This window comes from Eschrichtius robustus, chromosome 1 (assembly GCF_028021215.1).
Source record: "Eschrichtius robustus isolate mEscRob2 chromosome 1, mEscRob2.pri, whole genome shotgun sequence".
NCBI classification, from domain to species: Eukaryota; Metazoa; Chordata; class Mammalia; order Artiodactyla; family Eschrichtiidae; genus Eschrichtius; species Eschrichtius robustus.
This window is the reverse complement of record NC_090824.1, coordinates 32,493,729-32,521,584: the sequence shown is the minus strand read 5'-3', so window position 1 is coordinate 32,521,584 and position 27,856 is coordinate 32,493,729. Positions and strand designations below refer to the sequence as shown.

The window sequence follows — 27,856 nt, the reverse complement described above, 5'->3', positions numbered from 1 at the left end:
CTTTTCCAACCTCTCTATTTTACAGAGGAGGAAATGGGCCCAGAAAAGTTTTGTGACATGTCCAGCCAGTATCAAACAGCTAGTGGCAGAGATGGGGTGAAAACCCAGAAGTCTGAACCCTTAAGCTCCTCTCTCTCGAGGGCCTGTAAGCCTGAGTTAGGGACAGCGGGAGGCTCAGGGGACAGACAGGTGGTAGGACAAGAGGCTTTCCAGTGGTGTGAGGGAATTTGCAAGACATGCACATCTACTGGCATCTGCTGCAGCTCGGTGCTGACCCACTCAGGCCAGGGTTCTCAGCTGCAGTGCAGTTGACATTTGGGGCCAAATTCTTTGCTCTGGGGGCTGTCCTGTGCATTGTGGGATATTTAGTGGCATCCCTGACCTCTACCCTCTAGATGCCAATAGCACCCCCCCAAGTTATGACCATCAAAAATGCCTCCAAATGTTGCCAGGAACCCTGGGACTGGGGTGGAGTGTAAAAGTGTCCCCAGTTGAAAACCGCTAGTTCAGGCAGTAAAGTATTTTGGGAAGGAGGGTCCCTCTTGGGCACCTATACTGGGTTTTTTTTGAGAGTGTGGTGGTCTCAGAGTTACAAAGAAAGCATAAAAAACAGATGGGGCCCCAGCTTTCCCAGGACCTTATAGTTTAGTGGGGAGACCAGAAACAACCAATGCCCAGAACAGATAAATTGCCATTTTAACGGTCCCTCCAGGGTAAAGCCGCAGGCTGGACTCTGAAGAATGGGGTGCCGGCCCAGGTGCTTAATGAGGAGGAGGCTGTGCTACCCTGGGCTGGGTCGCATGGCTAAGAATCGAGTGACTCTCATGCAGCTCTTGAGTTACTCTTACCTGCTTCTCAAGGAGCATTCTTCCGTTCTGAAGAAAACCTTTTATCTGAATCTGTAAAGGCCAGTCAGACACACTAACCAATAGAAGTGTACACGTGAGGAGAGGGAGGCCTCGTCAGGCCTGATGCTGGTGAGGCTAATTCATTCCTTCATGAGATTTACTTTTTATTTCTTGATTTTCTTCTGCTATGGGATGACTCCTCTGATAGACCTTTCTTGTCTCTTTTCCAGTGTGTAAAGGAATATGACTACATAAGAGCTATAGTCTGTAATGTTCTGAGTACATAGGTATAAAATATGGGTAAAACATGGCTCTGTATGAACCTAAGAGTCTTTACCCCTTTTTACTCTTCATAGGATACGGTACTTGCAAATGTTTGTAAGGCCACCGAGCTTCCACCTTGTGCTCAGCACAGGCCTGCCTGAGAAATATTACTGCGGAGCACAAAAAGCATTCGTGATGGGAACTGCATAGTTCTTGTCAACTTTTCCTCAACCAGCGTCAGACTGATTTTTTTCCCAATGCTTTGAACATGATGCTCCTTTGCCTCCTGGGTTGCGTTGTTTATAACAACAGACTTGCTGTAATTCTTTGTTCCTCTGAATGCACTGTCTCTCCTCCTACCCCCTCATGGCTGCTTTTAATATGTTCTCTTTAATGCTAATTTTCATCATTTTGATTACAATGTACCTTGTTGTGTTTTCTTTTTGTGCTGCTTCTTGGGATTTGATGAGCTTCTTGAATCTGTGGGTTTATAGTTTTCATCAAATTTAGAAAAATTTCAGCCATTGTTAAAAAAAAATTTTTTTGTGCCTACCCAGGTGCCCTCCCCGTGCCCCAATTATATATATATGTTAGGCTGCTTGATATTGTCAACACTTCTGACTGATGTTCTGTGTATGTCACTTTGGACAGTTTCTATTGCTATGCTTTCAAGTTCATTAATTTTTTTCCTCTTCAGTGTCTAATCTGTTAATCCCATCCTGTGTATTTTTCATTTCAGATATTTGTATTTTTCCCTCTAGAAGTTCAACTTGAGTCTTCTTTTTGTCTTCCATTTCTTTCCTCATCATGCTCATGCCTTCCTTTTTTCTCTTGAACACACAGAGTATATTTGTATAGAGATTTGAATATCCTTGGCCACTAACTCTATCATCTGTGTCATTTCCTTGTCCATTTCTATTGTTTGATTATTCTCCTCATGTGACCATATGTCATGGTTATAATTTCCTGCCTCTTTGCATGCCTGTTAATTTTCTTAAAAAATGAATTTATTTATTTATTTATTTTTGGCTGCGTTGGGTTTGTTGCTGCACGTGGGCTTTCTCTAGTTGCGGCTAGTGGGGGCTACTCTTCGTTGCGGCGCGCGGGCTTCTCATTGTGATGGCTTCTCTTGTTGCGGAGCACGGGCTCTAGGCGCGTGGGCTTCAGTAGTTGTGGCACGTGGGCTTCAGTAGTTGTGGCTCGCGGGCTCTCGAGCGCAGGCTCAGTAGTTGTGATGCACGGGCTTAGTTGCTCCGCGGCATGTGGGATCTTCCCAGACCAGGGATCGAACCCATGTCCCCTGCATTGGTAGGCGGATTCTCGACCACTGCGCCACCAGGGAAGCCCTGCCTGTTAGTTTTTGATTTGAAGCTAGACATAGTGAGTTGTGTGTTGGTGGGTGCTGGAACTTCCTGTATCCTTTAAAAACTCTTCAGCTTTGTTTTCAGAAGCAATTTAGTTAGTACTTAGAATTGGTTTGATCCTTTCAAGGCTTGCTTTTCAGTTTTGTTAGGGTGGGTCCAGAACAGCCTTTAGTCTAGGGCTAGGATGGTCCCACTGCTGCGGCCAAACCCTTCTGAAGATTCCTTCCAATGCCCTGTGGGTTAGGAGATTTTTTCCACTTTGGCCAGGGGGGAACATGGAAATTTCTGGCTCTGTGTGAGTGCTAGGGGTTATGCTGCCTGTTTCTTTCCTTTGGTTCTTTCCTCAGCCTTGTTTCCTCAAACACCTGCACAGATCAGTATACTCAGCCTCTGCAGATCTCTGCACTTTTTTCTCTTTGCAGCTCCCTCCTTTCAGTTACTTTGCCCTGCACATTCTAGCCACCTTGGCATCCCCAAATTCCCAACTCTGTCTCTTCAACTCATTGAAATTGTTGAACACTTTCAGGTTTTTTCTCCCTACTCTGTGACCTGAAGATTCCTTTAGGGGATTAGCTGGGGTACTAGTAGGACTCACTGCATTTCTTCCCCTTTTTTCAAGGATCACTGCCCTGTGCTGCCTATTGTTGAATGTCTGCTACCCCAATTTCATATATAAGGAAACAGAGGCTCACAGCAGGTAAAGCAGTACACCTAGCGCCCCTAAGAAGCAAGAGGCAGAATCAGGATTTGAACTCCCTTTTGTATGACACTAAAACTCACATTGTGATTGTTTCTGTAATTAACCGTTTCATTTCCCTCTTCTGGCTCCAGCTTACTTCCCTGTTTTGTCTTTGACACTTTGGCTATATATCTCCAATGTGTTTTCACTTTTTACCTCATTATAGTTATTTGTGTATGTATCTTATCTCCCCCAGTAGACTATAAACTCTTTAAAGGTATGAGCTTTCCCCCATCTTTGTACCTTTCGTGTGAATCTAGGGTAAGTAGGTGCTCATTATATGTGTTGAACGAAGTCAGTAGGCTCCTTAAGAAGGATGTGTGTTGGGAATGAGGGAGATATCAGATTCCCTTATTAAGTTATGCTGTTTCTTTTCTTTTTTCTTTTTTAACATCTTTATTGGAGTATAATTGCTTTACAGTGTTGTGTTAGTTTCTGCTGTATAACAAAGTGAATCAGCTATATGCATACGTATATCCCCATATCCCCTCCCTCTTGGGTCTCCCTCCCACCCTCCTTATCCCACCCCTCTAGGTGGACACGAAGCACCGAGTTGATCTCCCTGTGCCATGCAGCTGCTTCCCGCTAGCTGTCTATTTTACATTTGGTAGTGTATCTATGTCAGTGCTACTCTCTTACTTCATCCCAGCTTACCCTTCCCCCTCCCCGTGTCCTCAAGTCCATTCTCTGCATCTGTGTCTTTATTCCTGTCCTGCCCCTAGGTTCTTCAGAACATTTTTTTTTAGGTTCCATATATATGTGTTATGGTATTTGTTTTTTTTCTTTCTGACTTACTTCACTCTGTATGACAGACTCTAGGTCCATCCACCTCACTACAAATAATTCAGTTTCGTTTCTTTTTATGGCTGAGTAATATTCCATTGTATGTATGTGCCACATCGTCTTTATCCATTCATCTGTCGATGGACGCTTAGATTGCTTCCATGTCCTGGCCATTGTAAATAGTGCTGCAGTGAACATTGTGGTACATGACTCTATTTGAATTATGGTTTTCTCAGGGTATACGCCCAGTAGTGGGATTGCTGGGTTGTATGGTAGTTCTATTTTTAGTTTTTTAAGGAACCTCCATACTGTTCTCCATAGTGGCTGCATCAGTTTACATTTTACATTGCCACCAACAGTGGAAGAGGGTTCCCTTTTCTCCACACCCTCTCCAGCATTTATTGTTTGTAGATTTTTTGATGATGGCCATTCTGACTGGTGCAAGGTGATACCTCATTGTAGTTTTGATTTGCATTTCTCTAATGATTAGTGATGTTGAGCATCTTTTCATGTGTTTGTTGGCAATCTGTATATCTTCTTTGGAGAAATGTCTATTTAGGTCTTCTGCCCATTTTTGGATTGGGTTGTTTGTTTTCTTGATATTGAGCTGCATGAGCTGCTTGTATATTTTGGAGATTAATCCTTTATCAGTTGCTTCATTGCAAATATTTTCTCCCATTCTGAGGCTTGACTTTTCATCTTGTTTATGGTTTCCTTTGCTGTGCGAAAGCTTTTAAGTTTCATTAGTTCCCATTTGTTTGTTTTTGTTTTTATTTCCATTTCTCTAGGAGGTGGGTCAAAAAGGATCTTGCTGTGATTTATGTCACAGAGCATTCTTCCTGTGTTTTCGTCTAAGAGTTTGATAGTGTCTGGCCTTACCTTTAGGTCTTTAATCTATTTTGAGTTTGTTTTTGTGTATGGTGCTAGGAAGTGTTCTAATTTCATTCTTTTACATGTAGCTGTCCAGTTTTCCCATCACCACTTATTTAAGAGGCTGTCTTTTCTCCACTGTATACTCTTGCCTCCTTTGTCAAAGATACGATGACCATATGTGCGTGGGTTTATCGCTGGGCTTTCTATCCTGTTCCATTGATCTATATTTCTGTTTTTGTGCTAGTACCATACTGTCTTGCTTACTGTAGGTTTGTAGTATAGTCTGCTGTTTCTTTCTTATCTGCTGTGTTTATCACAGTCTCTCTTAACGTCTTCTAAGATGATACCTGGACTTTATGAAGTTCTTCATTTGATACCTCTGCCTGAGCTTTGACTAATTTGAGATAACTTTTGAGTCTGTATTTGGAGATTTAAGGGAATATTCCTTCTTGTGAGTTAACCAGATTCCTTTCTTCTCCGGTCCTGACTTAGAACCCCTTGTGGAGAAAACTGGAGATATGGTTGGAGCTAGACCTAGAGCATGCAGGCATTGGTGGAGGGGCTCTGTACAATGAGAGGGTCATGTAAGGGCAGAGGTGGGGCTGGGGCGTGGGACTAATCAAAGGGGAAGGAACAGTAGGCAAGTTCCTGCTTCTCGTTTTTGCTTGGGGCCTCGCAGTCCAACCTTGACAACTTACAGGAAGTTTGGGTAATTTGTAAGGAGGAGGACGGGAAGAGTCATGGTTTGGTTATAAATTAGGAGGCTTTTTGGAACTTATACAAGATGGAGAACATTTGGAGCCAGAAGGCAGTGTCTTGTTTGTTCTAAATGTGTACCTCACTGGGGCTGTTAAGCTTCAGTAGATGGAGGTGAAGAACACGCCTCTGGAATCCTGAACCTTAGGGGAAAATACTCAGCTGACATTTGAGTAGAAAGGAGGGAAATGGCAGAAACTGAGACCGTATTTATGGAGCACCTTAAGGCCTGAGAGACACTAAGTCCACTTCTCTGGCCCTGCCATTAGGTTGACTGTTTCTTCTCACTCATGAATCCTACAGAAGAGGTAGTAATTTTGGAAAAGGGGTGATGGGCTGGAGAGGCTTTTGTTGTTGTTGAACATTAAGGAAGCAGGCAGGTCTTAAATATTCATCCCCAGCGTCTCCATAGCTTTGGCAACCATAGTGTGTGTGTCTGGGTGCCCATTCAGAGGGACTCTCGATTAGGTTTGGGGGGAGGGTGTCTCGGAGCTATCTGGGCGGTTCCAGAAGCTTTAACTGAAATCCTTGGGTTAACTGAGGAGGTACAACTCATAATATATTTGGAGCCAGAAGCCATCATCCAGTGTTTCTTCTCCCTTGTTTTCCAGTTCCACCCACCCCCAATTGTTTGGCCCTTGTTGTGTCTGCTTTCTCACTTTGAATTCATGTTAAAGTCAACATGATCTGCCCTCACCACTCTAATAAATGTGCTCTTGAGGAGGTCACTAGTGATATCCTAGTGGCGAGATCCAGTGGGTATTTTTTAGTTTTTATTTACTGGACCTTTGCTGCATCTGCCACTGTGCCCCCCACATCCTCCTTGAATCACTCTGTCCCTACCTTGACAACTGTGATTGCACAGGCTTCTGGTTTCCTTGTGCTTTTTGGAGTGTCTTTCATGGTCTCTCCTTCCTTGATATGCCGCTTTAAAAAGTTAGTGTTCTCCCCAGGATTCTGGCTTGACTCTCTCCTCGCCCATCTCTCTCACCCAGGTGAGCTCATCATCTATTTTGCATGGTTTCAGCCATCACTTTCAGGCCAGTCACTCCAGGGCAATACCCCGAGTTCGGAGCACTTTGCAGAGTTTCATACTCATTTCTAACTTGCCTGCTATACTTTTCTACCTGGATATCCTTCAAGTACCTACAATTCAACCCACCCAAAAATAACCTGAACTACATTCATCACATTCTTCACCAAAACCTGCTTGTCTACCTGTGTTCTTTCCCTCCTGTGGTAGCTTCTACCTTTCACACAGTCCCAGGCCCCAAACCTAGGTGTCGTCCTTTATTGTTCTCACTCGTCCCATCCTATTAGTTTCTGGCATCTTCTACAGCCTTTGGCACATTATGGACACTGAATGAATAAAAGAAAACGCTTATTAATTTCATCTGAATTTAACTACAGTTTAGCACTTTGGCTTTGATAAATCCAAACATCTCTGATTACACGCGTAACTTTCGGGGAAGGGCATTTGATTTTTGACCACATTCAAATTATATTAAGGAGAAGGCACTTTTTTGTTTAAAACAGGAATACTTTGTGGGGGGATTAGTTATTATTAGAAATGGGTGGATTAGCCACATGCTGTCTTTTCGGGCTCCCTAAGGAGCTGCTCACAGTTAAAGATAAGGTGGATGAAGTCGGATTGTGCTGGCCCGGGAGGGTGTTGTCCTTCATGAACATGGGAGTAGAGGCAGCAGTTGTGGGTGAACTTGCCATGTGCTGTGGCTTTAATGTGAGTCATAGATAGACTTTTCCCTTGGGGAGGGTAACATGCCCCCTTCAAGCTCATTGATGGATTTCCTTAATTATATTCTAGTGTTTCTAACATAAACATTGAGGATGTGTCAGTAACTGTCATGCTTCTCCAAGTTGATCTCCCTTCCTTTCCATCTAACCCCCCTGAAAAAAAAAAAATAGAAAAGAAAATAAAGAAAAAAAAGAAAAGAAAAGGAGAAAGTGACTTAAAGAATCATAGGATTTTGGAGCCAGAGAAGTTCTTCAAGTAGTGGTCGTCTAGCTCAGCCCTTCCATTTTCAGATGATGATGACAGTAATGATAGATGGTGATAACTGTAACACCATTTTTGATGACTCACTGAGTGCCAGACACTATACTACGTGCTTCATATGTATTTCCCATATGATACTTACAACAGCCCTATGAGGTAGCTATTATTAGTGCTATTTTATAGATAAGGAAACTGAGGTCCAGAAAGATTGGAGAACTATAGTGGGGTTAAGAGGATGCTGAAGCAGCTATTGTGCAGAGAGATGAAGCATCTTGCTTTTTCAAGGTCCGGTTTTCCAGTTAGAGGCAGAACATGAGTAGAATCCAAATCCCCTGACCTTGAACTCAGTAAGCCTATATTTTTGTTTTCACCTGAAAATTCATTCTCTGTGGTCGTTTTTGTCTCATCTCTCGCTCAGCCCCTTTTAATTACAGTGAAATTGAATGAAGTAGAGGAAAAAGTAGAGTTGGGGTTTTTGGTGAGTTTTTACAGTTTATTTTTAAATAGGCAGCATTCCCAGACTGACTGGGAATGTAGCAGAAGGCCTGAGAACCAGGAAGTGACACAGACCTGTTTATACCCTTCCACTTGGGAGCCTTTGGAAAGCGATCCACAGAGACAGTAAAAAGTAAACACAACTGCTTCAACCAGTTCTTTTGGGTTTGCTATTTTTGACCTGGAGGAGGTGTTTCCTACACAGCTATGAGTACATACTCTTTGCAAACCAAAATCTAGCACCGAAATATCCCCTTGAGTGAAGGTATGTAGACAGATCTTTATTTCCTGTTACCAGACAGCAGCATTCGGTGACTCTTGGCAGACAAAATTATCACTTTATTTTTCTTCTCACCCTCTGCCATCCTTTTGGTGAATTGTTCTTCCATTTCTTTTTTTTTCTTTCTCTCTCTCTTTATAATTAGCACTGTGCATGCAAAACTGCCCCGAGAGCGCAGGGGCAGTGTGTGTGATCTTCAAGGTCCAGCTCAAAGCTTTCTCTGTCATCTCCCCCTACTCCCAACCAGAAGCCTTTGTTCTTATCTCCTCTGTGTTCTCATAGCACTTTTTAAAATTAAAAAACGAAACAAAAAACAAAAACACAAACCCTAGTAGCAGTTTCACAGTGTTATGTAGATAAACATATAATTCCTCTCACGTAGATTGTGAATTCCTTGAGAATAAGAACTGTGCCCCACTTCATCTCTGTGATCACCCAAGCCTTGCACTGAAGACAGCCAGTAAATATTTGCTGAATTGCAGTAGAGTCACTGCAAACACTGAGCCCTAAGAAATCAGATTTAGCAAATCAGCTTCCCAGACTTTATTTGCCAAGTGGGTATTGAAGCCTGCTCCACTCAGCTCTGATGGGAACCAAGCAGAGGGGTGTGATGACACAGAGATGTATCTCTGGGTCTAGGAACCAATTAACAGCCGCTTCTACCAAGCATCTGTTTTGCTACCTGGCAAAACTTCAGGCTTTATATACCCTTTTCCCCTCCTGTTTTATATCTGCTGCTACTTTGCCGTCTTGTATTTCCTATACAAATTATGGGTTTGGGGTTTATCTTTTCTCCCCCTTCCTGAACAAATAAATGTTGAGCACTTTGGGGCACAGAAAGAGGCGGAGTTGGTGCTCTGCAGGAATTTACTACTTGCAGTAAATGTAGCATACAACAGTTAAGGAACTGTGAGTGGGCCTTGGGGAAGGATATGATTGGTTCTCCCAGTCTTCCAGGCAGTGATGCTGTGGGTTCAGAAGCGCCTTCCATGCTTGTGGGCTCAATTGAAGAGTTTTCCCAGAGGAGATGCAAATAAGCTTGACCTTGAATTTGGAAAAAAGAACAGGGAGCCCTTTGCAGTAGGAAAGCAAGAGGAGGAAAGTCTTCTAGGCCCCTTTGATTCCATTTATCTGTAAAATAGGCATAATGGCACCTATATAATGAGGTAATGAGTGTGTGTGTGTGTGTGTGTGTGTCTGTGTCTGTGTCTGTGTGTGTGTGTGTGTGTGTGTGTGTGTATCTCAGACATGTAAGCTCTGTGCCCTTATCCTCTCCTGTAGCATATTCAGGCTAGAAAACCTCCTTGGTCCCTCTAGACACAAGTATCACTTCAGTATAGTCACATACATGATTATTTAATTTTGGGGGAGGGAATGTTAAGTTCCTTAAAAAAATATATTTTCAGAACTTCATGGGAGAGACCTTTGGAGGTTCATTTGTTTAACCTCTTGGCTCTTCTTTCATCTAAACTAACTGAGTTTTGAGCCTAGTCTGCGGGCATGTGTTTTCAGCCCAGCTGAAACAGTGCCCTTCGGGAGTCTAGTGGGGGCTCAGTAACATCCTGTTAGAGCAGGAAGGGGCCTTCAACAGCACTGATTTGAGGGCCCAGTGTTCCAGACACTGTCCTGACCCTTCACCTTCATCCCATTTCCACTTCACAACAGCCCAACAAGGTGGGTGTTATTTATCCAGTTTGTAGATGGGAACTGAAAATAACTTGCCCTAGGCCACCTAACTAATAATATTCAAGCAGACCAGCGATTCTGGCCCAGCCTGCCAGAATCTTTCCACGGATCCAGCCTCTCTGAGAGAGAAGTACTTGAATTGTTTCGTTTTACTGATGAGGAAACAGAGGCATCAAGAGGCGAACTGATTGGTTCTAGTTTAGCCCATCAGTCTAGAGAAGAAGTGGTTTCCTGCCTTCAGTGTTGGAAATTTATGGCCTGAGCCAAGTGCCTGTGAGCAGGCACTCTGCCTTCTCTCTCCTTTTTTCTGTCCTGTCTTCAGCCTGTCTTGTTTTGTTCTCTTGTGTCCTTGTCTCTTGCATTTTCTCTTTCTCTCTGGGCCTCTACAGCTCTGCAGTGATCCGTGTGTGTGTGTGTGTGTGTGTGTGTGTGTGTGTGTGTGGAGGCTGGGGTTTTTTTGTCAGATGTTTGTTATTTTTGGAAAGCAGTTTAGGAACACTGTGTACGGATGGCCTTATACAAATGTGCTGATGGATTGATTAAGCTCTAAATGGAAAACTTGGAGTCTCCGGAGTTTGCTGCAATGCAGAGGGAGATAGATGCTAGGATAGGTCTGGGGAGATGCAGGGGGAAAGGACTGCTCTGCGGAAAAAAGAGGATGGATTTAACATTTCTTCCTTCTAGTCAGAGCTTTTGTTGACTTATGTTTTCAGGAGAAATACGTCTGGGCTTCTCCTTTTCCCTAGAAGACATTCCAGATTCCTTAGAACTCGGAGGGCATTTGGGGATCATCCAGACCTACCCGGTGAGGACCAGGAAGAATGATTGACTTGCCTGAGGCCAATCCGCTGTTGGTTGGTGGAGCTGGGACTTAAGGGCTGTCTCCTGCATTCAGATCCATGCTGCAGTCATCCTGCTGCTAGGTTCTAGACAAGAGATTCTGGAGACTATTGAGGAGAAGGTTTAGTGTGTCTGCTGGTGTCCCTGCTGTCTGAAGCCTGAGCAGTAGCGTAGGGGAAAAGTGGGACAACAAGAGGATGTAGTGAGCAGTTCTGGGGAGTAAGACAAGAATACAAGGAATATTAAAGCAATTCAAAAAAGCCTCAAACACCTACCCTACCCTGGCCCTACCCTGGCTTCGGTGGTTTCTGAGAAAAGCTGAGGGTTATTTTTGTGATTTGTAGGAAGTAATTTTTTTTTTTTTTTTTTTTTTTTTAGGAATTTTATTTATTTATTTATTTATTTTATTTGGTTGCGCCAGGTCTTAGTTGCGGCAGGCTCCTTAGTCGTGGCTCGTGGGCTCCTTAGTTGCGGCATGCATGTGAGATCTAGTTCCCTGACCAGGGATCAAGCCCAGGCGCCCTGCATTGGGAGCGTGGAGTCTTAACCACTGCGCCACCAGGGAGGTGCCTGTAGGAGGCAAATTTTAACAAGAGTTTGATGTTTGTGTCCTTTGGACTTTGGAGCTGGAGATGAAAAGGAAATGGATAAAGTAACTTATGGCTCTCAAGGATCTCAAAGTCCGATTGACAACTTCGTGCCTATTGAAGTACTCAGCTGCTGGTGGCACAAAAGAAAGGGGAAGATACAGAGGTTAGGAAGATTGGAAGGAGCCATTTATCCCCAGGGAGGAAAAAAGTAAACTGAAGACATCTAGAAGTAACACAGTTTTGTCATTTTGTGGGGGAGGAGTGGGAGGTACTAAGATCTGATACACATTTAGATACCTTTTGCTGCTGTGGCCCAGCCATTTCAGGGTGAGTGGGAGTGAAGAGGGGGGACGTTCGTTGCAGGGAGAAAGGGAGAGGTAAGGGGGGGCCTCCCAGCACATTATTCCCTTCTCTTATCACACCCTCTGGGGAACTTTGGACTCCAGAGTTAGGACTTCTTATCTTTGCAGTCTGAAATGTAATGGTTGGTTAAGTTGTGTTCCAACTTCATGAGCTGTCCTTTGTCTCCCCCCAGCACATGGTAGTATTAATCAAAGGAACAAACTCTTATTCTAGATTCTCCCACCACCACCATCCCCTTTCCAGACTAGTCTGAGGCAAGAAAAGGATTTATGTTGGTTGTACCTGCCCAATTCCCTCTTGTAACTAATGGAGAGATGGCCATGGTTTAGGAAATAATCTGTCCTGAGTATTACATGTAAACGGAGACTGAGCGCACAGAGATGTAGAGAAACTCACCTAGCCCCTGGGCACCAAGCGTGGCTGAGTCAGGACCCTTTGCCTTCACAGAGGAGCGCTCCTTAGAGCGTGACATGACTGCGCCTCAGCAGGACTGTGACATCCTCCGCCCGCAGGGATAGGCCCCAGGGCAGCCCAGACGCCTGAGCTGCGGACATCTGGGCCCTGCGTGTCTAGGGGGGCTGGGTGCCCTGGCTGTTCCATGGCTCCCCACTCCCAGCCCCTCCCCCAGCTGCTGCTGCCTCCCTAAGCTATGAGCCAGTTTTCAAGGTGACTCTAAGGACACATTTCACCTTAGGCAGGCTTTTTTGGTTAATCTGGAAGCATCTGTGGCAACAACAAGTAAGCGAATTGTGTGAACTTTCAGCTCGTGTTACAGGTTCTCCTCAACACCAGAAGCCTGCCATGCTTATCATCATCTTTTTTATGAGCAGTTCCTCAGATCACCCTCTGCTGTCTTGGCTTATAGGCTAAGACTGTAAATAGGAGGACCTGAGTCTTAACCAGTTTAAAGAGCAAGCAGTCTTTTATATTTTGTTCCTTTTGAACCTCACTATAGACTGGTGAGATATTCACTGGTGAGATATTCAAAGCAAGCAGCACCTCCATTTTACAGATGAGGAAACAGAGGCAGAGACGTGGGACGGTTCTTCCCCAGGTTCAGAGCTGTGGCTTAAGGGCAGTGTCCTTCCTCTTGGAGGATCACTCTGGACAGGAGACCAGTGTTCGTGGCATCACGTTCAGCAGAGCAGTCACTCAGCTTTTGATGTTTTGGGTTCGCAGAGGTGGGGAAAGGCCAGATCCTGACCTTAAGGGGCTGGCAGTCTAGCTCACGGGGGTCTCCCCTTGCCACAGGCTGTTGAGGCGGCAGCGTTGGTCCCATGAAGGAAAGTCAGAAGGGTGAACGCAGACTTCCCATGACACCGCCCCACCCCGTGTTTTGGAAAAGCTGGAGGAAAAGATAGGTTATACAAAGAGAAGCGTGGCTGCTCTGGAGAATTCTGTGATTGAGAGAGACCTTTGAGCTGTTTTTAGGTGTGAAAATGGAAGCCAGAGAAGAGTGGTATGAAGTACATTCATAATGTTGAGCAGCCATCACCACCATCCGTCTCCATAACTCTTTTCATCTGGCAAAACTGAAACTCTATACGCATTAAACAGTAACTCTCCATTCCTCCCTCCCCTTAGCCCCTGACATCCACCATTTTACTTTATCTCTAAATTATAATTTTTTTAAATCAGGGGAAGTGGTCACTAACACACCAGCGGAATACTGAAGCGAAATGAATTGCTTTTTGTTGTTTTTTTTTTTAACTACGTTTTCGTCTGTGTGTTTCTCTAGGGATAATAATGAATACTTAGTCTTAATTTGTTCTAAGTGTTCCTCTTTTCACTGGGTCTAAAGCCATGATTCAAGGGCAGGTTTTATTTTGTTTTTTAAAATTCTGTGTTCCACGTGGATTCTTTCTGAAAATGATTAGATGTCGTGTGACCCTTTCTTCATAGTAGCTGGGTTTTCCCATTTTGGGTGATATCCTGGGGCTGTGGGGATTCACTTTTCTCTGTATTATTTCTGAAGCACTAACCCTTGGCTCAGCCTTGCATATAAACATTCCTTGACTCTCCTCTGTTCATCTTTTCTCTTTTCTTTGCAGAGCCCCCGTTTCCATCACCCCATTTGTTTTGCACTTGATCAGGTCTTAGGCTTCATGGTGGAATCGGTCCCTTGGCCCAGGTAGCTGCTTAAGCAGTAAGGGAGGAACCAGCTGTTTCTATAAAACAAAACAGAACATGGGCTCATTTGTGTGCATCTTCTCCCCAGTCCCATACTGGCTCCTCCCCACAGTGTTCATGAGTTTGGCAGACATTCGCTGCCTGCCTGTCAGGTGCCAGGCCCTGTGCTGGCTTATGAAGATTCCAAGTTGAGTAATTCACAGTCCCTGCCTTCAAGGAACTTTGAGCCTAGTGAGGTGAGACAGATAAACAGATATAATAGCTTGATAGAGGTACAGTCATAGTAGGGTGCTCAGGGCACTTTGGGAGTAAGGAGGGGGTTAGTTCTACTGGAGGCGGGCGTGACGGACGTGTCAGAAAAGAATTCCTCCAGGAGGTGACCCTTGTGCTGAGCCCTGGAACTGACTGTATTCCTGGCAGAGAGAGCAGTCAGGTTTATGGGAGTGTCAGTCAGTTTGTTGAGGGAGGAGACAGGTGGCTTACGGGAATGCCTTGCTACATTAATTTTATTCTGTATTTTATCTGTCTGAATAGGTAATGCATACACAAAGTACAACACTCAAGAAGATGAAAAGGGAATACATACAGTGAAAAATGAGCTTTCTTCCCTGTTAACCACTAGATTCCCTCGCTGACAGCACTTGGTAGCTACCAGTTTCTTGTGCGTCAATTCCAGAGAGGGACTTCCAGTGCATACAGGGGTGTGTGTGTGTGTGTGTGTGTGTGTGTGTCCCCTTTAAAAATACATGCATACACACACATAGTTTTCTTCATATACTAATTTTGGAAGTCATTCCATATTAGTACAGACTGGACTGCCCAGTTCTTTTTAAACCACTGCGTGGTATTCTATTATGTGGGTGTATGACAACTTATTTAACTAGTCACCCTTCAGTCTTGTGCCAGTAAAAATAATGCACTGAATATCCTGCATATATATCATTGCACACGTGATTTCTCAGGACAGATTATAGAAGTAGAATTGATAGGTCAGAGAATGTGTGCGTTTTGGGGACAGATATTGTCACATGGTTCTCCAAAGAGCTCTATATTAATTATAAAATACGAAATGTAAGATTCTTTACCACTTGGTAAGCCCCCCACCACGCCAGCCCTCTAAAATCCTTGCCAGAGTGACCTTCCTAAATGAATTTGGTGTTGTAACTTCCCTGTTTATAATCCTCGTAAGCTTCACGTGGTCTTCAGGATACAGTTTAAACTTAGCCTAGCCCCTGCCTCTAGCATCTGCCGGAGCGCTGGGTTCCATTGCTCTGAGCCACTTGTACTTGGTGTCTCCGTTTCCTTTGCCAGTAGACACGTCCTTTAGCAATCTGCTTAGCATCCCCTCCTGTGGGTAATCTTTCCTCGTTCCTCCAGTCGGGCATGGAACACTAAGCGTCACCCTGATCCAGCCTCATCCATTCACTGCAGAAGTATTTGTTGTGCACGTGCTGTGACGTGGCACGGGCAGGTGTCATCCTTGATGATCCATTGGTTCTTGCCTTGAGGGGATGATGACTGCCTGGTAGGGTTACCTGCTGTGGCTGCATGTACAAGGGCAGCACCAAGGACCCATTGCTAACTGGCTGGTGGCCCTGGGCATATCCTTTAACTCATTGGACCTTGGTTTTGGCATCTGTCAAAAGAGGAGGTGAAGCCTGATGACCTCCAAGGTCCTCGACGCTCAGATCTTATTAATAATTACGATAGCAACAGCCGCTGGTGTTGACTGAGGACTTGCTAAGTGCCAGGTACTGTGTTGAGCACTTTGATCCTACTCCTTACATCAACCCTGTGAAGATGATGGCATGGTTACTGTCTCCATTTTACAGATGAGAAAACTGAGGCTAAGAGAGTAATTTGGCCACAAGGTCATAATAAAGGAAATAGATTTGAATTCTGGCATTCTGACTCTACCATTCTTAGCCACAAAACTGTTTACACATTTACACATGGTTTTGTGTACTGTTTTGGGTCAGTCACGGACTCCACCCCTAGAGCTCTCCATGAACCATCCCTGTTCTACAGCCGTAAAGGCTCAAGTTGGAATCTGGGTAAAAGCTGGGGACAGAGGACCGCTACAGTCCCAACTATTTGGGGGTAGTGGATAAAGACCCGGTGGCTAGCTCTGTTCTTGAACCCCTGGCTCATTCTCATTGAAGACCCTCATAGCTGCTTTTCCTTTGGACTGAGACAATTCATATTGCTGTTTGCAGTAACTCTCTTCAGAAGGGGTGCATAGGCTTGAGTCAAGGCTTCATACGTGGATTAAAGTCAGGTCTGGGTGTTATCCCTCAGGGACATCCTTTATTAGGGTTGTAGATGGCAGGCTCCTTTATCTATTTACTTAAAGCCTTGTTGGAGAAGGAGCTGTATATGGAATTTAAAAAGGAAGTGTAACCTTATTGTTTGGAATACCTGTTATAAACTAGGATAAATGAAGTCACATGGGTTAACTAAAATGTAATAGGCCTATATCATAATGTATCATCAACCCTCTGCTTCCCTGAAGGCAAGTAGAAAAAAATCCTGAAAAGTCTTCATCCCTGATTTTATTATTATTTTTTTTAAGATACTGGTTCCTATTCTTCTTACGTCTTTGTCTGAGCTAGAGTGGATGGTGGGGCTAATTAAGAGTTACAACCCGTTCTCCGCTCAATCATTGTCAAGTGTAGCCAACAAATCTGGGCTCTGGGGTCACAGGTGCGTTGGGTGAGCCTTGATTAATTAGTCCATTTTTGAGATTCGTGGCTGTCGAGTCAGAGCCAGGTCCTCAGGGGGCTCATCCAGCCAAGCCCGGGGCCCTTGGCTCCCGCCGCTGCATTCCTTCTCTAGGCGGTGTATTTCTCCCTTTAAGACATGTGTTCTCTATTTTTTTTTTTTTTTTTTCTTCCTTTTCTTTTTTCTTTTTGGTTAGTTGAACTTGCTCTGAGTCCGGTGGCAAAGGCAAAGCCAGACTCTGGTGTAGCAGCTCTGAGTCAACAGCCATCCCTCTCCTCCTCTTTGCTCGAGCCTCCAAGGCAGGCAGCAGGGCAGAGCCACGGCAGTTTCTGAAAGCTCTGCCGAGCCTGACAGATCTCCAGGTGAGCCGCTGCTTGTCTCCTTGTCCTGTCGCAAGGATCTGGCGCCCGGATGCTGACGCCCATGGCAGCTTGCTCTGGGCCTTGGCATTTCCCCAGGCAGGAGTCGGAAAGCCGCTTATGTGCTTGTCTCTTCTCCTGGCAGTAGGGATTCAGTTGCTAGAATTCTTTCAACTTTGTATGTGATTATGGCTTCCTTACCGTAAAGTGCCTATTGTAAGTAACTTATGGCTAAAGTTTTCACTTACGTCCTTGTTTTTGGTTCCTTTTTTATAGGTGAATCTACCCAGGGCTGACTTCAGTGTTCTTACTTCCGGCTTTAAAATTTTTTCTTTTTAAAATAACTTGGACGGATGAAAGATGTGCCATGGCAGGATAGCACCAAAGAGCACCTCATTGCTTGCCGTGGCCTCCGTGGGACATGGAGTGTTCCTTCTGTTGGTGATTCTTAGCACCCTCCTTGGAGACGGTCTCGCCTCAGGTGAGCCCCAGCCTGCCTCCTGTGTGTGGGAGGGAGAAGACTCGATACCACCGTTTCTCCCGAAGGCTGGGAGAAGGGATTCTCTGTGGCGCCGTTAGCCGGGGGGGGCAGAGGGTGAGGGCTTCTGTTCTGTTGATGCAGCAGGGAGCCAGCTGAGGGCGTGGGACTGGTGGCTGAGGTGCCTAGTGAGCCAGCGGGGGCGGGGGTGTAGGAGCCTGCCGGGGATGACGGGACCGCGCCCCTCCGCCGGCTGTAGTCACACGGGTGGGACGGAGGTGCAGGATTCAGGGTGCGACGTGCAGGTAAGGGCGCCGGCTTTGGAATCCACTGCCTGTTTTCAGAGCCCAGTCCTGCTACTTGCGGGCTCTGTGACCGAGAGCGAGTCTCTACTTCTGTAAGCCTCAGTTCCCTCACCTGTGCCAGATGGCAGAGTTGAGTAATTGTGACATAGACCATGTGGCCCCCCAAAGCCTAAAATATGTACGCTTTAAAATGTTTGACCCTTTATAACAGAGGTTTGCCACCTTACCCCCAGCCCGGAACGGACGGTGCTCAGTAAGAATGCCTATGAATGGAGTGGCTGTCAGAGTAGGAAGGAAGGAAGGACTGACTGGGCAGAGCTAGGATGGCCCTCAGAGGCTATGCACTGGCCCAGGGCCTTAGGGCCAGCTCATGGCAGTGCCTGGACCAGAACCTCGCCTAGTGCCTGGTGCGCTACCACCACCATCCTCTTCCAGGGCTCTGCTGGGGAAGCGGTCCTGGAATGTTACGTGGCAGTATGAGGGCAGAGCATCTGCCTTCTGTGTCTGATGCCTTCAGCCTCTTTAGCTCCATTAAGGCATCCCCTGTACCGCCACTCTCTCTTTTATGGGCTTCCCCCCTTCCTCCTCCCATTCCCCACCCCATTTCCCAGCTACCCACACCTTCCCAACTTTCCATTCAAGGTCTGAAATCAATTATCAGGGATCGATGCTTCCAGACTGGCTGAATAAAGGGATTATTATTCTCCAGTATGGAAAAATATATCTGTAGTGTGGGCTCAGACCAGGATGGGAAAGTTGGCTCTGTTGTTTTCTTTCCCTCCCCCATCTGCAAAGAATCCTTCCTCCCCTGCCACCCCACTCCCTCTGCCCAATCTTTTTTACTCTCCGTAAAACAAATGTACTGGCACAGAGCAGGGTGCAGGCGGGGGAAGGGGTTTCATCATTTCTTCGACCCAGTGCACCAAGTTACGATGTTTGTCCCTCTCTCTGGAGTGGCTTCTGGGGGAAGGAGGTGCCCACACCTTGGCCTGAGACCCAGAGCACACCTGTACGGCTGTGCCTGCCCTGAGCAGCGTGCCAAGCAAGCTTGCCAAGAAACCAAGGCTCTCAGATACTCTGAAGTCGAGGAAAGGCAATTCAGGTCAGGCAAGGTCTCCTCTTCCTCTTCCTGCATTTCTTACCTGCTCCTGTAGCTTCCCCTGAATACCCATTCCAGAGGCCTTTTTAAATGAGGCGCTTGTTACCCAGTGAGCTCTAGTAGATATGCTTGTGTGTCCCGGCACATTCGCAACGGTGAGAATCCCACGGGACAGAGGTCAGTGCGCACCCTCGGTGGGGCGTTGGCCTGCACAGTCTCTGGTCATAAGTCCCACAGGCACCTCTAGTCTTGGCCATAATTGCTCGGGTTTAGAAAAAAGAATCATGTATGAAGAGGAACTTGAGAGTTTTGGGGTAAAGTTCTGGGAAAAGTTACATATGTCATGTTCAAAGTTCTGTTTTCCCTCCTGGTTCCTCTTATCTGCAGCTGGAGATTTGGAGTTATAACAGAGAAGCGGTTACGGAGACATCGGGTTCAGCTTGCCCCATGGTCATGCCTGTAGCAGAGATGGAGAGAGTTATTGATAAAGTTCCCTTTTTCAGGGTGGCAAAAGGAAGCATATCTTATTCTTCACACCTGGTCACAGCCTGCAGGGGAAGACCAGATTTAAAAATAAGATCTGTGCTCATGCTACCCAACTTGCTTTTCCTGGGCTAGAGAGGAATTAGGATCCCAGCTGTGTAGCAGCCTCTCCCAGATGTCTTTACCTGTGACCTTAAGAAAGTTGCTGTGTGTGTGACCTTAGGTAAATCACTTGACCTCTTTGTGTGCCCTGTAAAACAGAAATAAGATACTTAAGGATGTTAGGTTGGTGTTGTGTAATAAAAATGATTGGAAGGCACTTGACATATAAAAATGCTCAGCGTAATTCCTCAGTAACAACAGCAGCAGAGACGGTATTTGACCTCCTGTTGAGTCATGTTGGGCAAGAGACTTCCTGTGGATGACGTCCTCTGCTGTCTTTAAAAAACGAAACTGGAGATGCAGAGTCACTTTTTGGGTTGGGGATGAAGGGTTGGGAGGAGGTGTCAAACTGGACCAGTTGAGGAAGGATTGATTACTTCCGGAATCCCTTTTGCCTTCCATGTTTGCATAGTTTGATGGTCTCAACCTAGCTCCTGTAAAAAGCTTTTAATTTCCATTCTCTCCCCGTTCTGAGCATACTTATTGAAAAAAAACTTAGTATTTTACTTGTTTCTGATTTTTTTTTTTTCCCCTTTAAGATGTTGCCACAACGCTTAGCGGCCATGTTAAACGTCACACAAGCACCTAAGCAGGGAAGGCAGCCATGTTAAACGTCACCCAAGCACCTAAGCAGGGAAGGCAGCCATCTGCATTTCCGTGTGGCAGAGGGAGAAAGCCAGGCGGTTAGTGTTCACTGAAGGTGGAAAATGTGGAGAGCTAGGCCCTCGGGGGATGATGTGGCTTTGGCCGTTAGCACTGCTATGGCAGAGAGATGTTGGCAGGTGGCCTGGCTCGCCTCACGGTCTCTGAAGGGACCTGGAGTCAGAGGTAACATATGAAGAAGGGACCTGGAGTCGGAGGTAACATATGAAGGGACCTGGAGTCAGAGGTAACATATGAAGAAGGGACCTGGAGTCGGAGGTAACATATGAAGAAGGGACCTGGAGTCAGAGGTAACATATGAAGAAGGGACCTGGAGTCGGAGGTAACATATGAAGAAGGGACCTGGAGTCAGAGGTAACATATGAAGAAGGGACCTGGAGTCAGAGGTAACATATGAAGAAGGGACCTGGAGTCAGAGGTAACATATGAAGAAGGGACCTGGAGTCAGAGGTAACATATGAAGAAGGGACCTGGAGTCAGAGGTAACATACACTGAACTGGGAAGAGAGAACAGGCAGGGAAACGATGCGTATGGAGCCATCACCTGTGTGTCGGGCTCTGTGTCGTCACATGTGAAGTTCTCAGAGTGCCTGTGAGCTAGGTGGTCATGTAGCTGTTTGACAAGTGAGAAAACGAGGCAGAGGGAAGTTAGGTAGCTCAGTCAGAGATACGCAGTCGTAGGTGGGGAGGCAGGCTTGGATTTGCGTGCAGTCTGTCTGACCGTGTCGCCCATGCTCTGCCGAGAACTGTACTACCTGTGCTGAGTGGCGGGCTTCTCTGAGACCTGTGTCTTGTGTTGCTCTGTTGGAGCCCTCAGATCACCCTTCAGAGGGTGATTTTGACAGAGGAAGAGAGGCACCATCTGTTTTCTTCCCTGGATATAGGATGCAGGAGTCATCTCTGGGTTACCATGTTTACCTCTGTGGTTGTTTCTGTTCTTATCTACAGTGGCCCTTGGTGGTTTGGGTCCCAGTTTAGGCACAAGGTTTGCCAAGGCAGTTCTATTCTTGGAAAGGAACAATAGGGACCACAGCAAATTGTTTGCTAAATGAGGCTGTAGTTCCCAAAACATCCGCAGAGCGTCTTCCTGTCAGCTGCAAACCCTGCTGGCGACGTGATGTAATCTCTCCATGGTGTAATTACCTGTGACTATAAAAAGACTTGGGGATTGTGGTAGGAGGCTGGATGGGTCATTACAGAGCTTGCTGAACCCTGGCGTCATGAAAAGACATTGAGAAATTACCCTCTGCAGGCTGATTGTTGTGCCATGTTTAGAACATTGCCAACACGTGGTACGACCTTTGCACTGTAGCTTTCGAACAAAAGAAGCCGGGAGTCCGCCAGACCGAACACCTCAGTGGCTCTCGTCTGGGTTAAAGCCCTCACGAGGCACAGATTCCACCTACCAAACAAAGGTGCCTCACTACCCTGTCCTTAATTGCAAGCTTAGAGGTTATCCTTACCTGCCCAGCTCTTTCCACAAAAGGGGGTCACAGGGTGCTTAAAAAAAAACAAAAAAAAAAACAACTAGGGTTAGTGCTCGGAGTCTTTAATTATTCTAGGTAGGTTTTCAGATGAATTCTTTGACAACCTCTTACCCACTGGGAGATGCCTTTCTTCTGCGTCACCCCAGCAGCCATGAGCCTGTGAGGATGTGAGCAGCCCTCCCATTCCAGGTGGCTGGTACTGGTGTAGCTGGCTGCCTGGACTGGGGCCAGATCAGGAGTGACCTTGGCCCGCCTCGTGTTTAGCTCTGGGGCCCGGAGGGACAGCAGTGTTTAGAGACAACTTTGCCATGGTGTGGTGTGACTGAGGGGGGTGCTGGCCGCTGGTTTCTCCCAGCCCTGTTCACCCAGCGCACCTTCAGCCAACCTGAAGCGTGAACTCTGAATTCACTGGAAGATGAGGGTGAATACTGCCTCTATGCCTAGCTGCCTGTATTACCTTGGATAATCTTCCAGACATCATTGTCGATGTTCCCTAGAATAGGGAAGACACTAGATAATCTTACTTAACACACTGCTGCGAGGATTAAATAAGATAGAATATGTAAAGCACTTAGGACATTGACTGGCGTACAAAGAAGTAATTCCTAGGTTTGAAGACCAGATTCTAGCACCAGCTGATACCAGTCTACACTTCTGACACCATAGCTGATTAGCTCGGGTTGGAAGGAGTTCCTTGTTTCTTCCGTGTGTCTTGGATTCTCTTGGATTCAATTCAGTACATCCTGAGCAGAGTTAGACACGTACTGCATGAGTTCTTCATAGTTCACAAGTTCCTAATTCTCAAATGCCACATGTTGGCATCTCACGCATGAAGCCAAGCAGAAAAGAGGGGCCTTGGCCCTTGGCGATATTTGTGCTGAGGGGTCAGCTAGGTCATCTCACAGTCAGCCCTTCCCTTCAGTGAGGCTGTCTTGTTGGCATCTCAGAGCTGGGATTCCTCAAAGCTGCTATTTGTTAGGAACTTTCAGAGTTTTTTTGAAACCTTAAAAATTTGAGAATGCCAAGGGTCTGTTCTTTTAATGAGGTATTTCATTTCATCAGCACAGTGATATATGATTGAAGGATTACATTTTAAAGAATTCCTAAACACATCCGTGAGAATACAACATTACAGTTAAAAAATAGGAGCTCTCTTCTCGTCTGTCCATTTTGGGAGTCCTTTTGCCTCCTCCTGCTTAGCTATATTTGACAGCATTTCTTCTTGTGAGAAGCTTTTTCCTACCTAGATTCACTTGCTTCCCCAGAGACAAGGTTTTTCCCTTGTTTAACTTCTTTAACTTGTTAGCTTTGCCAGTAGCCAAATCTTTTAAAAGTACAACTGTTTAATCACTCAAAATTCTGGGAAGTAGTGCAGGGAACACAAACAGATTCTCATCAAGGTTTATTCTTTGCAAAACGTTTTTTCTTTTCAAACTCACAAGAGTATTTTAGGTGTTTTCGACCAAGGAGGGGAAATGTGTTTCAGGAAGTTATGGCCAAGTACTCCCGCAGGATTATAAAATTAATTCTGCTCTAGCCTTTGTTATTCTGAGTAACTAGTGACACTTTATGAAATACAATGGGCCTGATGATCAGTTCTTCACGTGCAGTGGACACATGTCTCCCTGGGAGAGGGCGGGACCTGTGTGTTTATTGTCACTGGCTGGAGTTCTGACAGCTCAGCCTTGTTGACTCTGGCAATGGTGGGAGGCACGAGAGAATGTCGCTGGGATTGTCACACACCAGACAAGGACTGAGTGGGCGTGGGGAGCCACCTGTCAGTATTTGCCGAGCACTGATCTTGGCACAGCAAGGTGCGGGGGCCGACAGGAGAGAAGCCTTGGATGTTTCTGCTTCCCTTTGGAGGCCAGATTGCAGAGGACCCAGTGGTGTCTGGAGTCAGTGCAGCCCCACTCGGGCTCCTGAAAACCATGCACGGTTGCCCCGAATTGCTAATTAATGGTCCATGAAGTTAGGTGGTGACATCAGTAGGTTGTGTGGCCCTCTGCTTTATACCTGTCACACAGTAGACCCCTTCAGTCTCTGATCTTTGAGTCTTCTGTACACGAGCCACTTGATCTTAGTTCGTGTTCTTTGTTCTTGGTTTTGTAAGTGTTTGCATATAAGCTCGTTGAAGGCAGAGACAAAGTCCTTTGTGCTTTGTTGTAACCAGGCCAGTGATCACCCCAGAGGGGGTCACTCCTGGCAGGATTGTGCAGGATCATGGCCCGTCCTGTGCCTGAGGATAAGCAGGACGAGTCCACGGCCCTGTGAGCCGCAGCAGCCTGATCTGCGGTTCCCCGTGAGATTCTGTCCACAGCCTTCTTGGGAGTGGAGAAGGATGTGAAAGTGTCTTCATGCCTCAGGGGATGCAGGTGGTGGGGCTCCTCTGAGAGGAAGGGAGTGGGACTGGGCAGGCTGCCCAGAGGAGTTCATCACAGAGTGCGCTAACTTTCAGCCCGAGTGAGGATCTTTGAACCCAGCGTGGGTCCCTTTAGGTGATGAAGAGGGAGGAAAGGAAGGCTTTCATTACCTATGGGGAGTGGAAGTCATGTGGAAGAATGCATGGGAGAACCGTGCTGGCTCTAAAAATATACTGACATTGGAGGGGGGGAAAGGCAGCTTGCATGGGTTTGGCTTCCCTTCCCCACCCACAGCTCCCTCTACCTCTGTCCCTAAAGTCAAGGCTAAGGGGACTCCTTATTCCCCTTTCCTGAACATTAGCACAGTCAAGCCTATCCTCACGCTGTTCTTTCAGTGGCTAGATTCCTGTGGCTGGAATCCCAGCCTCCCCTCCCTCCTGTACTTCACTTCATCCTTTAAGATCAAATTCAAAGTTAACCTCCTCTGAGACACCGACCCATCCCCTTACCACTAGAATTTATAGGGTCTGCAGGAAGGAGAGTGGGCCATGTGTGTATTTGCTGAATGGAATTCGCAGGAGCTCTTTGGTCTCAGTCCTTTCTCTTGGGAGGATGTCAGAGAGTTTTTCCTATGAACAGGATTCCAACTCCTAGAATCTTAACTGTCTTTGATTATTTGAAGGGATTGGACAGCTCGTTAAGACTTCAGCTTTGGGGAACCTGAACTCTTAGTTCTGCAGATCATGACACACAAACCCTATATGGACTTGTTCCAAACCCTAATGACCAGGGTTGCCAGGGTTGCTCTGGGACAGATTGGGTTTGGTGTTTTCATAAGCGGCATCAGCTCGTTTAGCAAGTGTGCGTTGATATAAGGCGGGCAGGGAGGACAGCAGGAGATGGGTAATGCCGTAAGGGGCTTCCTGGGGCCAAGTACTGGACTGGCTCTTGTTGGAAGTTACCACATCTAGTTGGTCCTCACAGTCAGCCTGTGAGAGGCGGGCGGTTGCAGCCAGGAGCAGTACTCTATACCAGCAGGGATGCGGACGGGATGGTTCAGACTCTGATTTATCCACAGTTACTTGCTGAGCTCCTGCTGAGTGCTGCGACTGTGCCAGCTCCAGTTCTGTGAGATACTTGCTGTGGTCAGGGAAGTCATTGCTGCACTGGAATACGCATGGGCGGGGCTCCTGATTCAGATAGGGGTGGTCGTAGAAGGCCTCTCTGAAGGAGAGGAGTGTACACCGAGACCTGGAGGCAAGTAGGGGGACAAGATGGCATAGTGAGGTTAAGAATGCAGTCTCTTGGGCCAAGTAGGCTGGTTTGAATCCTAACTCTGCCACTAACACGGTGTCTAATTTTGAGCAAGTTTCTCAGTGTCCCTCAGTTTTCATATGTGTGAGATTGGGATAACATACTTACCATATAGGGTTGTGGTGTTACTATCATTACGTTACTCTGTGTCACCTCAGCCAGCATGTTGGGGGCAGTCTGGAGGGAGGAGAGGGAGAGGGTTAGCTTCGTGTCTGCTGTGCTCACCTTGGCTCTTCCTTCCTTTGGAACTTGCACTGTCACTTCTGTTGAAACTTTGGAAGTCCAGTATACTCTGTTCTCTAAACTGGTTTTCCTCTTACCCTGCTGGATGAATGAGTCGTCTCTTCTACTTTGGTGGAGTATGTTTTGTTTTTTAATTTATTAATTTATTTATTTTCGGCTGCATTGGGTCTTCGTTGCTGCACGTGGGCTTTCTCTGGTTGCGGCGAGTGGGGGCTACTCCTGGATGCGGTGTGCAGGCTCTAGGCACGCAGGCTTCAGTAGTTGTGGCTCGCGGGCTCTCGAGCGCAGGCTCAGTGGTTGTGGCGCACGGGCTTAGTTGCTCTGCGGCACGTGGGATCTTCCGGGTCCAGGGCTCAAAGCCGTGTCCCCTGCGTTGGCAGGCAGACTCTTAACCGCTGCGCCACCAGGGATGTCCCTGGTGGGGTATGTTTGGAAGCTGGCGTTTCAGAAAAGAAAAGTGAAGTCTGTCCTTAGCCTCAGAGTTCAGAGATGGGACGGAACATCACCAGAAGCACAGTTTGGGGGAAGCTTCCAGGGGTAAGATGCTGGTGGAGGCAGGTAGGTGCCCTTCCTAGCTGGCTGTCAGAGCTGTGGAGGGGTAGGGGGTGTGGAGGAGGAACAAGCTTGGTGTGAAAGATCAAAGGGTTAAAGAAAAAAGCAAACACCAGTTAATGGATTAAAGGTTGAATGAGTCTAAACAGGGAAATAAGGAGGGCTGACAGAGGGTGTTGATTTTGGTACAAGTTGTGGAGAAGATGGGGATGAGAAGAATGGGCTCCTATTTGCCTGTGGGAACAGGAAGTGACTGGCTCAGTGAGGCCGCCCCTCCAGGGCGTCACTCAGGATAGGCCCTTCATCCTCTTACCTCAGCCCAGCCAACCCGTGGGAGGCGTGCCTGACAAGGATGGCTTATTGCAGCCAGTCTGATGCACTGCATAGGGTCCCCATGTGGATCTCTGCGTCAGGAATTCCATGGGGAAGTTCCTAATGCTCAGGAAGGGAGAAGAGAGGAAGAGCAGCAGCTGGCCACGGGCATGCGCATGTATCCAGGACCCCTCAGCTGGGGTCAGGCCGGCGTGACTGGAGCTGTTGCGGTGAGGACTCTCTGTGATTTGATGTGTTCAGGGTGCAGAGAACCGCTGTGCCTTCCAGCAGAGATGTGTCTCCAGTTTGGCCACGCAGCATGTGGGGATCTTAGTTCCTCCACCAGGGATCAAAACTGTGTCCGCTGCAGTGGAAGCGTGGAGTCTTAACCACGGGACCACCAGGGAAGTCCCAGTGTCTCGAGTTTCTTGAGAGAGGCTTTCAGCAGAGGAACCTGTTCTTCATGCTGTTGTTCTTAGCTTTGCGGTCCGTCTCAGTAACAATTTGTCAGGCACTTGAGAAGCTTTGCAGTCCGTCTCAGTAACAAATTCTGTTACCAGTAATGGCAGACCCTGGCCCTGCAGGAATAATTAAGAGTGTGAATGATAGGATTAGGTGAGATAATATGTGTAAAAGTTCTGGGTAAGTAATAAAAGTCTATTCCAATGGAAAGGATTATTATAATGCCCCTTTTTTTTTTTTTTTTTTTTTTGAAAGAGAGTATCTCTTTTCTGAATTGCTCAAAGCACTTGGTTAACACTAACCAGTTAATCCTTCATCCTTCCCTGGGCAGGAGGCTGGCATTTGATAGCCCCCTTTGTGCAGGAGATCAAACTAAAGTTTCCAACAGAGCCCCAGATCTTGAGTCTGAAGCCCAAATCTATGGAGCCTAAAGCTTGGACCTCCAAATGTGAGAATGCCTCACTCCTGAGAATAGGGAAGGTGAGAGGAGAAATGGAGGGATCTTTAAAAAAGTCTTTTTTTCACAGACATGGTCATGTCAGACAAGGTTGTTGTAGTCAGGATTTTTAGAGGCCTAGAAATCTGACATCCATTTTCCTCTGGGAAGCCCCAGAGTCCCTGCTAGGAATGAGGGCCTGGTATAAGCTAGAGAAGCAGAAGGCTAATTACGGCAGGTTTGGACACAGGTCCTGTTCTGTTTAGGCCGTGGTTGGCGATACCTGAGGCACCAGATTCTGCACCACGGTACCACTGCTCCCTGGCACACACCAGTGGAAACCCACTCACCACCCCGACGTGACCCAGTGTGTCAGGGCACCCACAGCA

The 27,856-nt window shown here is 46.6% G+C and overlaps 1 protein-coding gene across 3 annotated transcripts in view; it reads left to right on the top strand.

Moving 5' to 3' along the window:
• The window catches only part of SUSD6 (sushi domain containing 6), a 90,391-nt gene that overhangs the window by 24,864 nt on the left and 37,671 nt on the right, over positions 1 to 27,856 (top strand). For 2 of the 3 annotated variants that reach the window (XM_068543636.1, XM_068543639.1), the window contains exon 2: positions 17,385 to 17,589. In XM_068543636.1, the coding sequence (XP_068399737.1) occupies positions 17,469 to 17,589 (121 nt within the window). In that variant the 5' untranslated portion in view covers positions 17,385 to 17,468. Of the gene's footprint in view, positions 1 to 16,990; positions 17,112 to 17,384; positions 17,590 to 27,856 lie in introns of those variants that run through there. The other variant, XM_068543637.1, reaches the window with a different exon arrangement.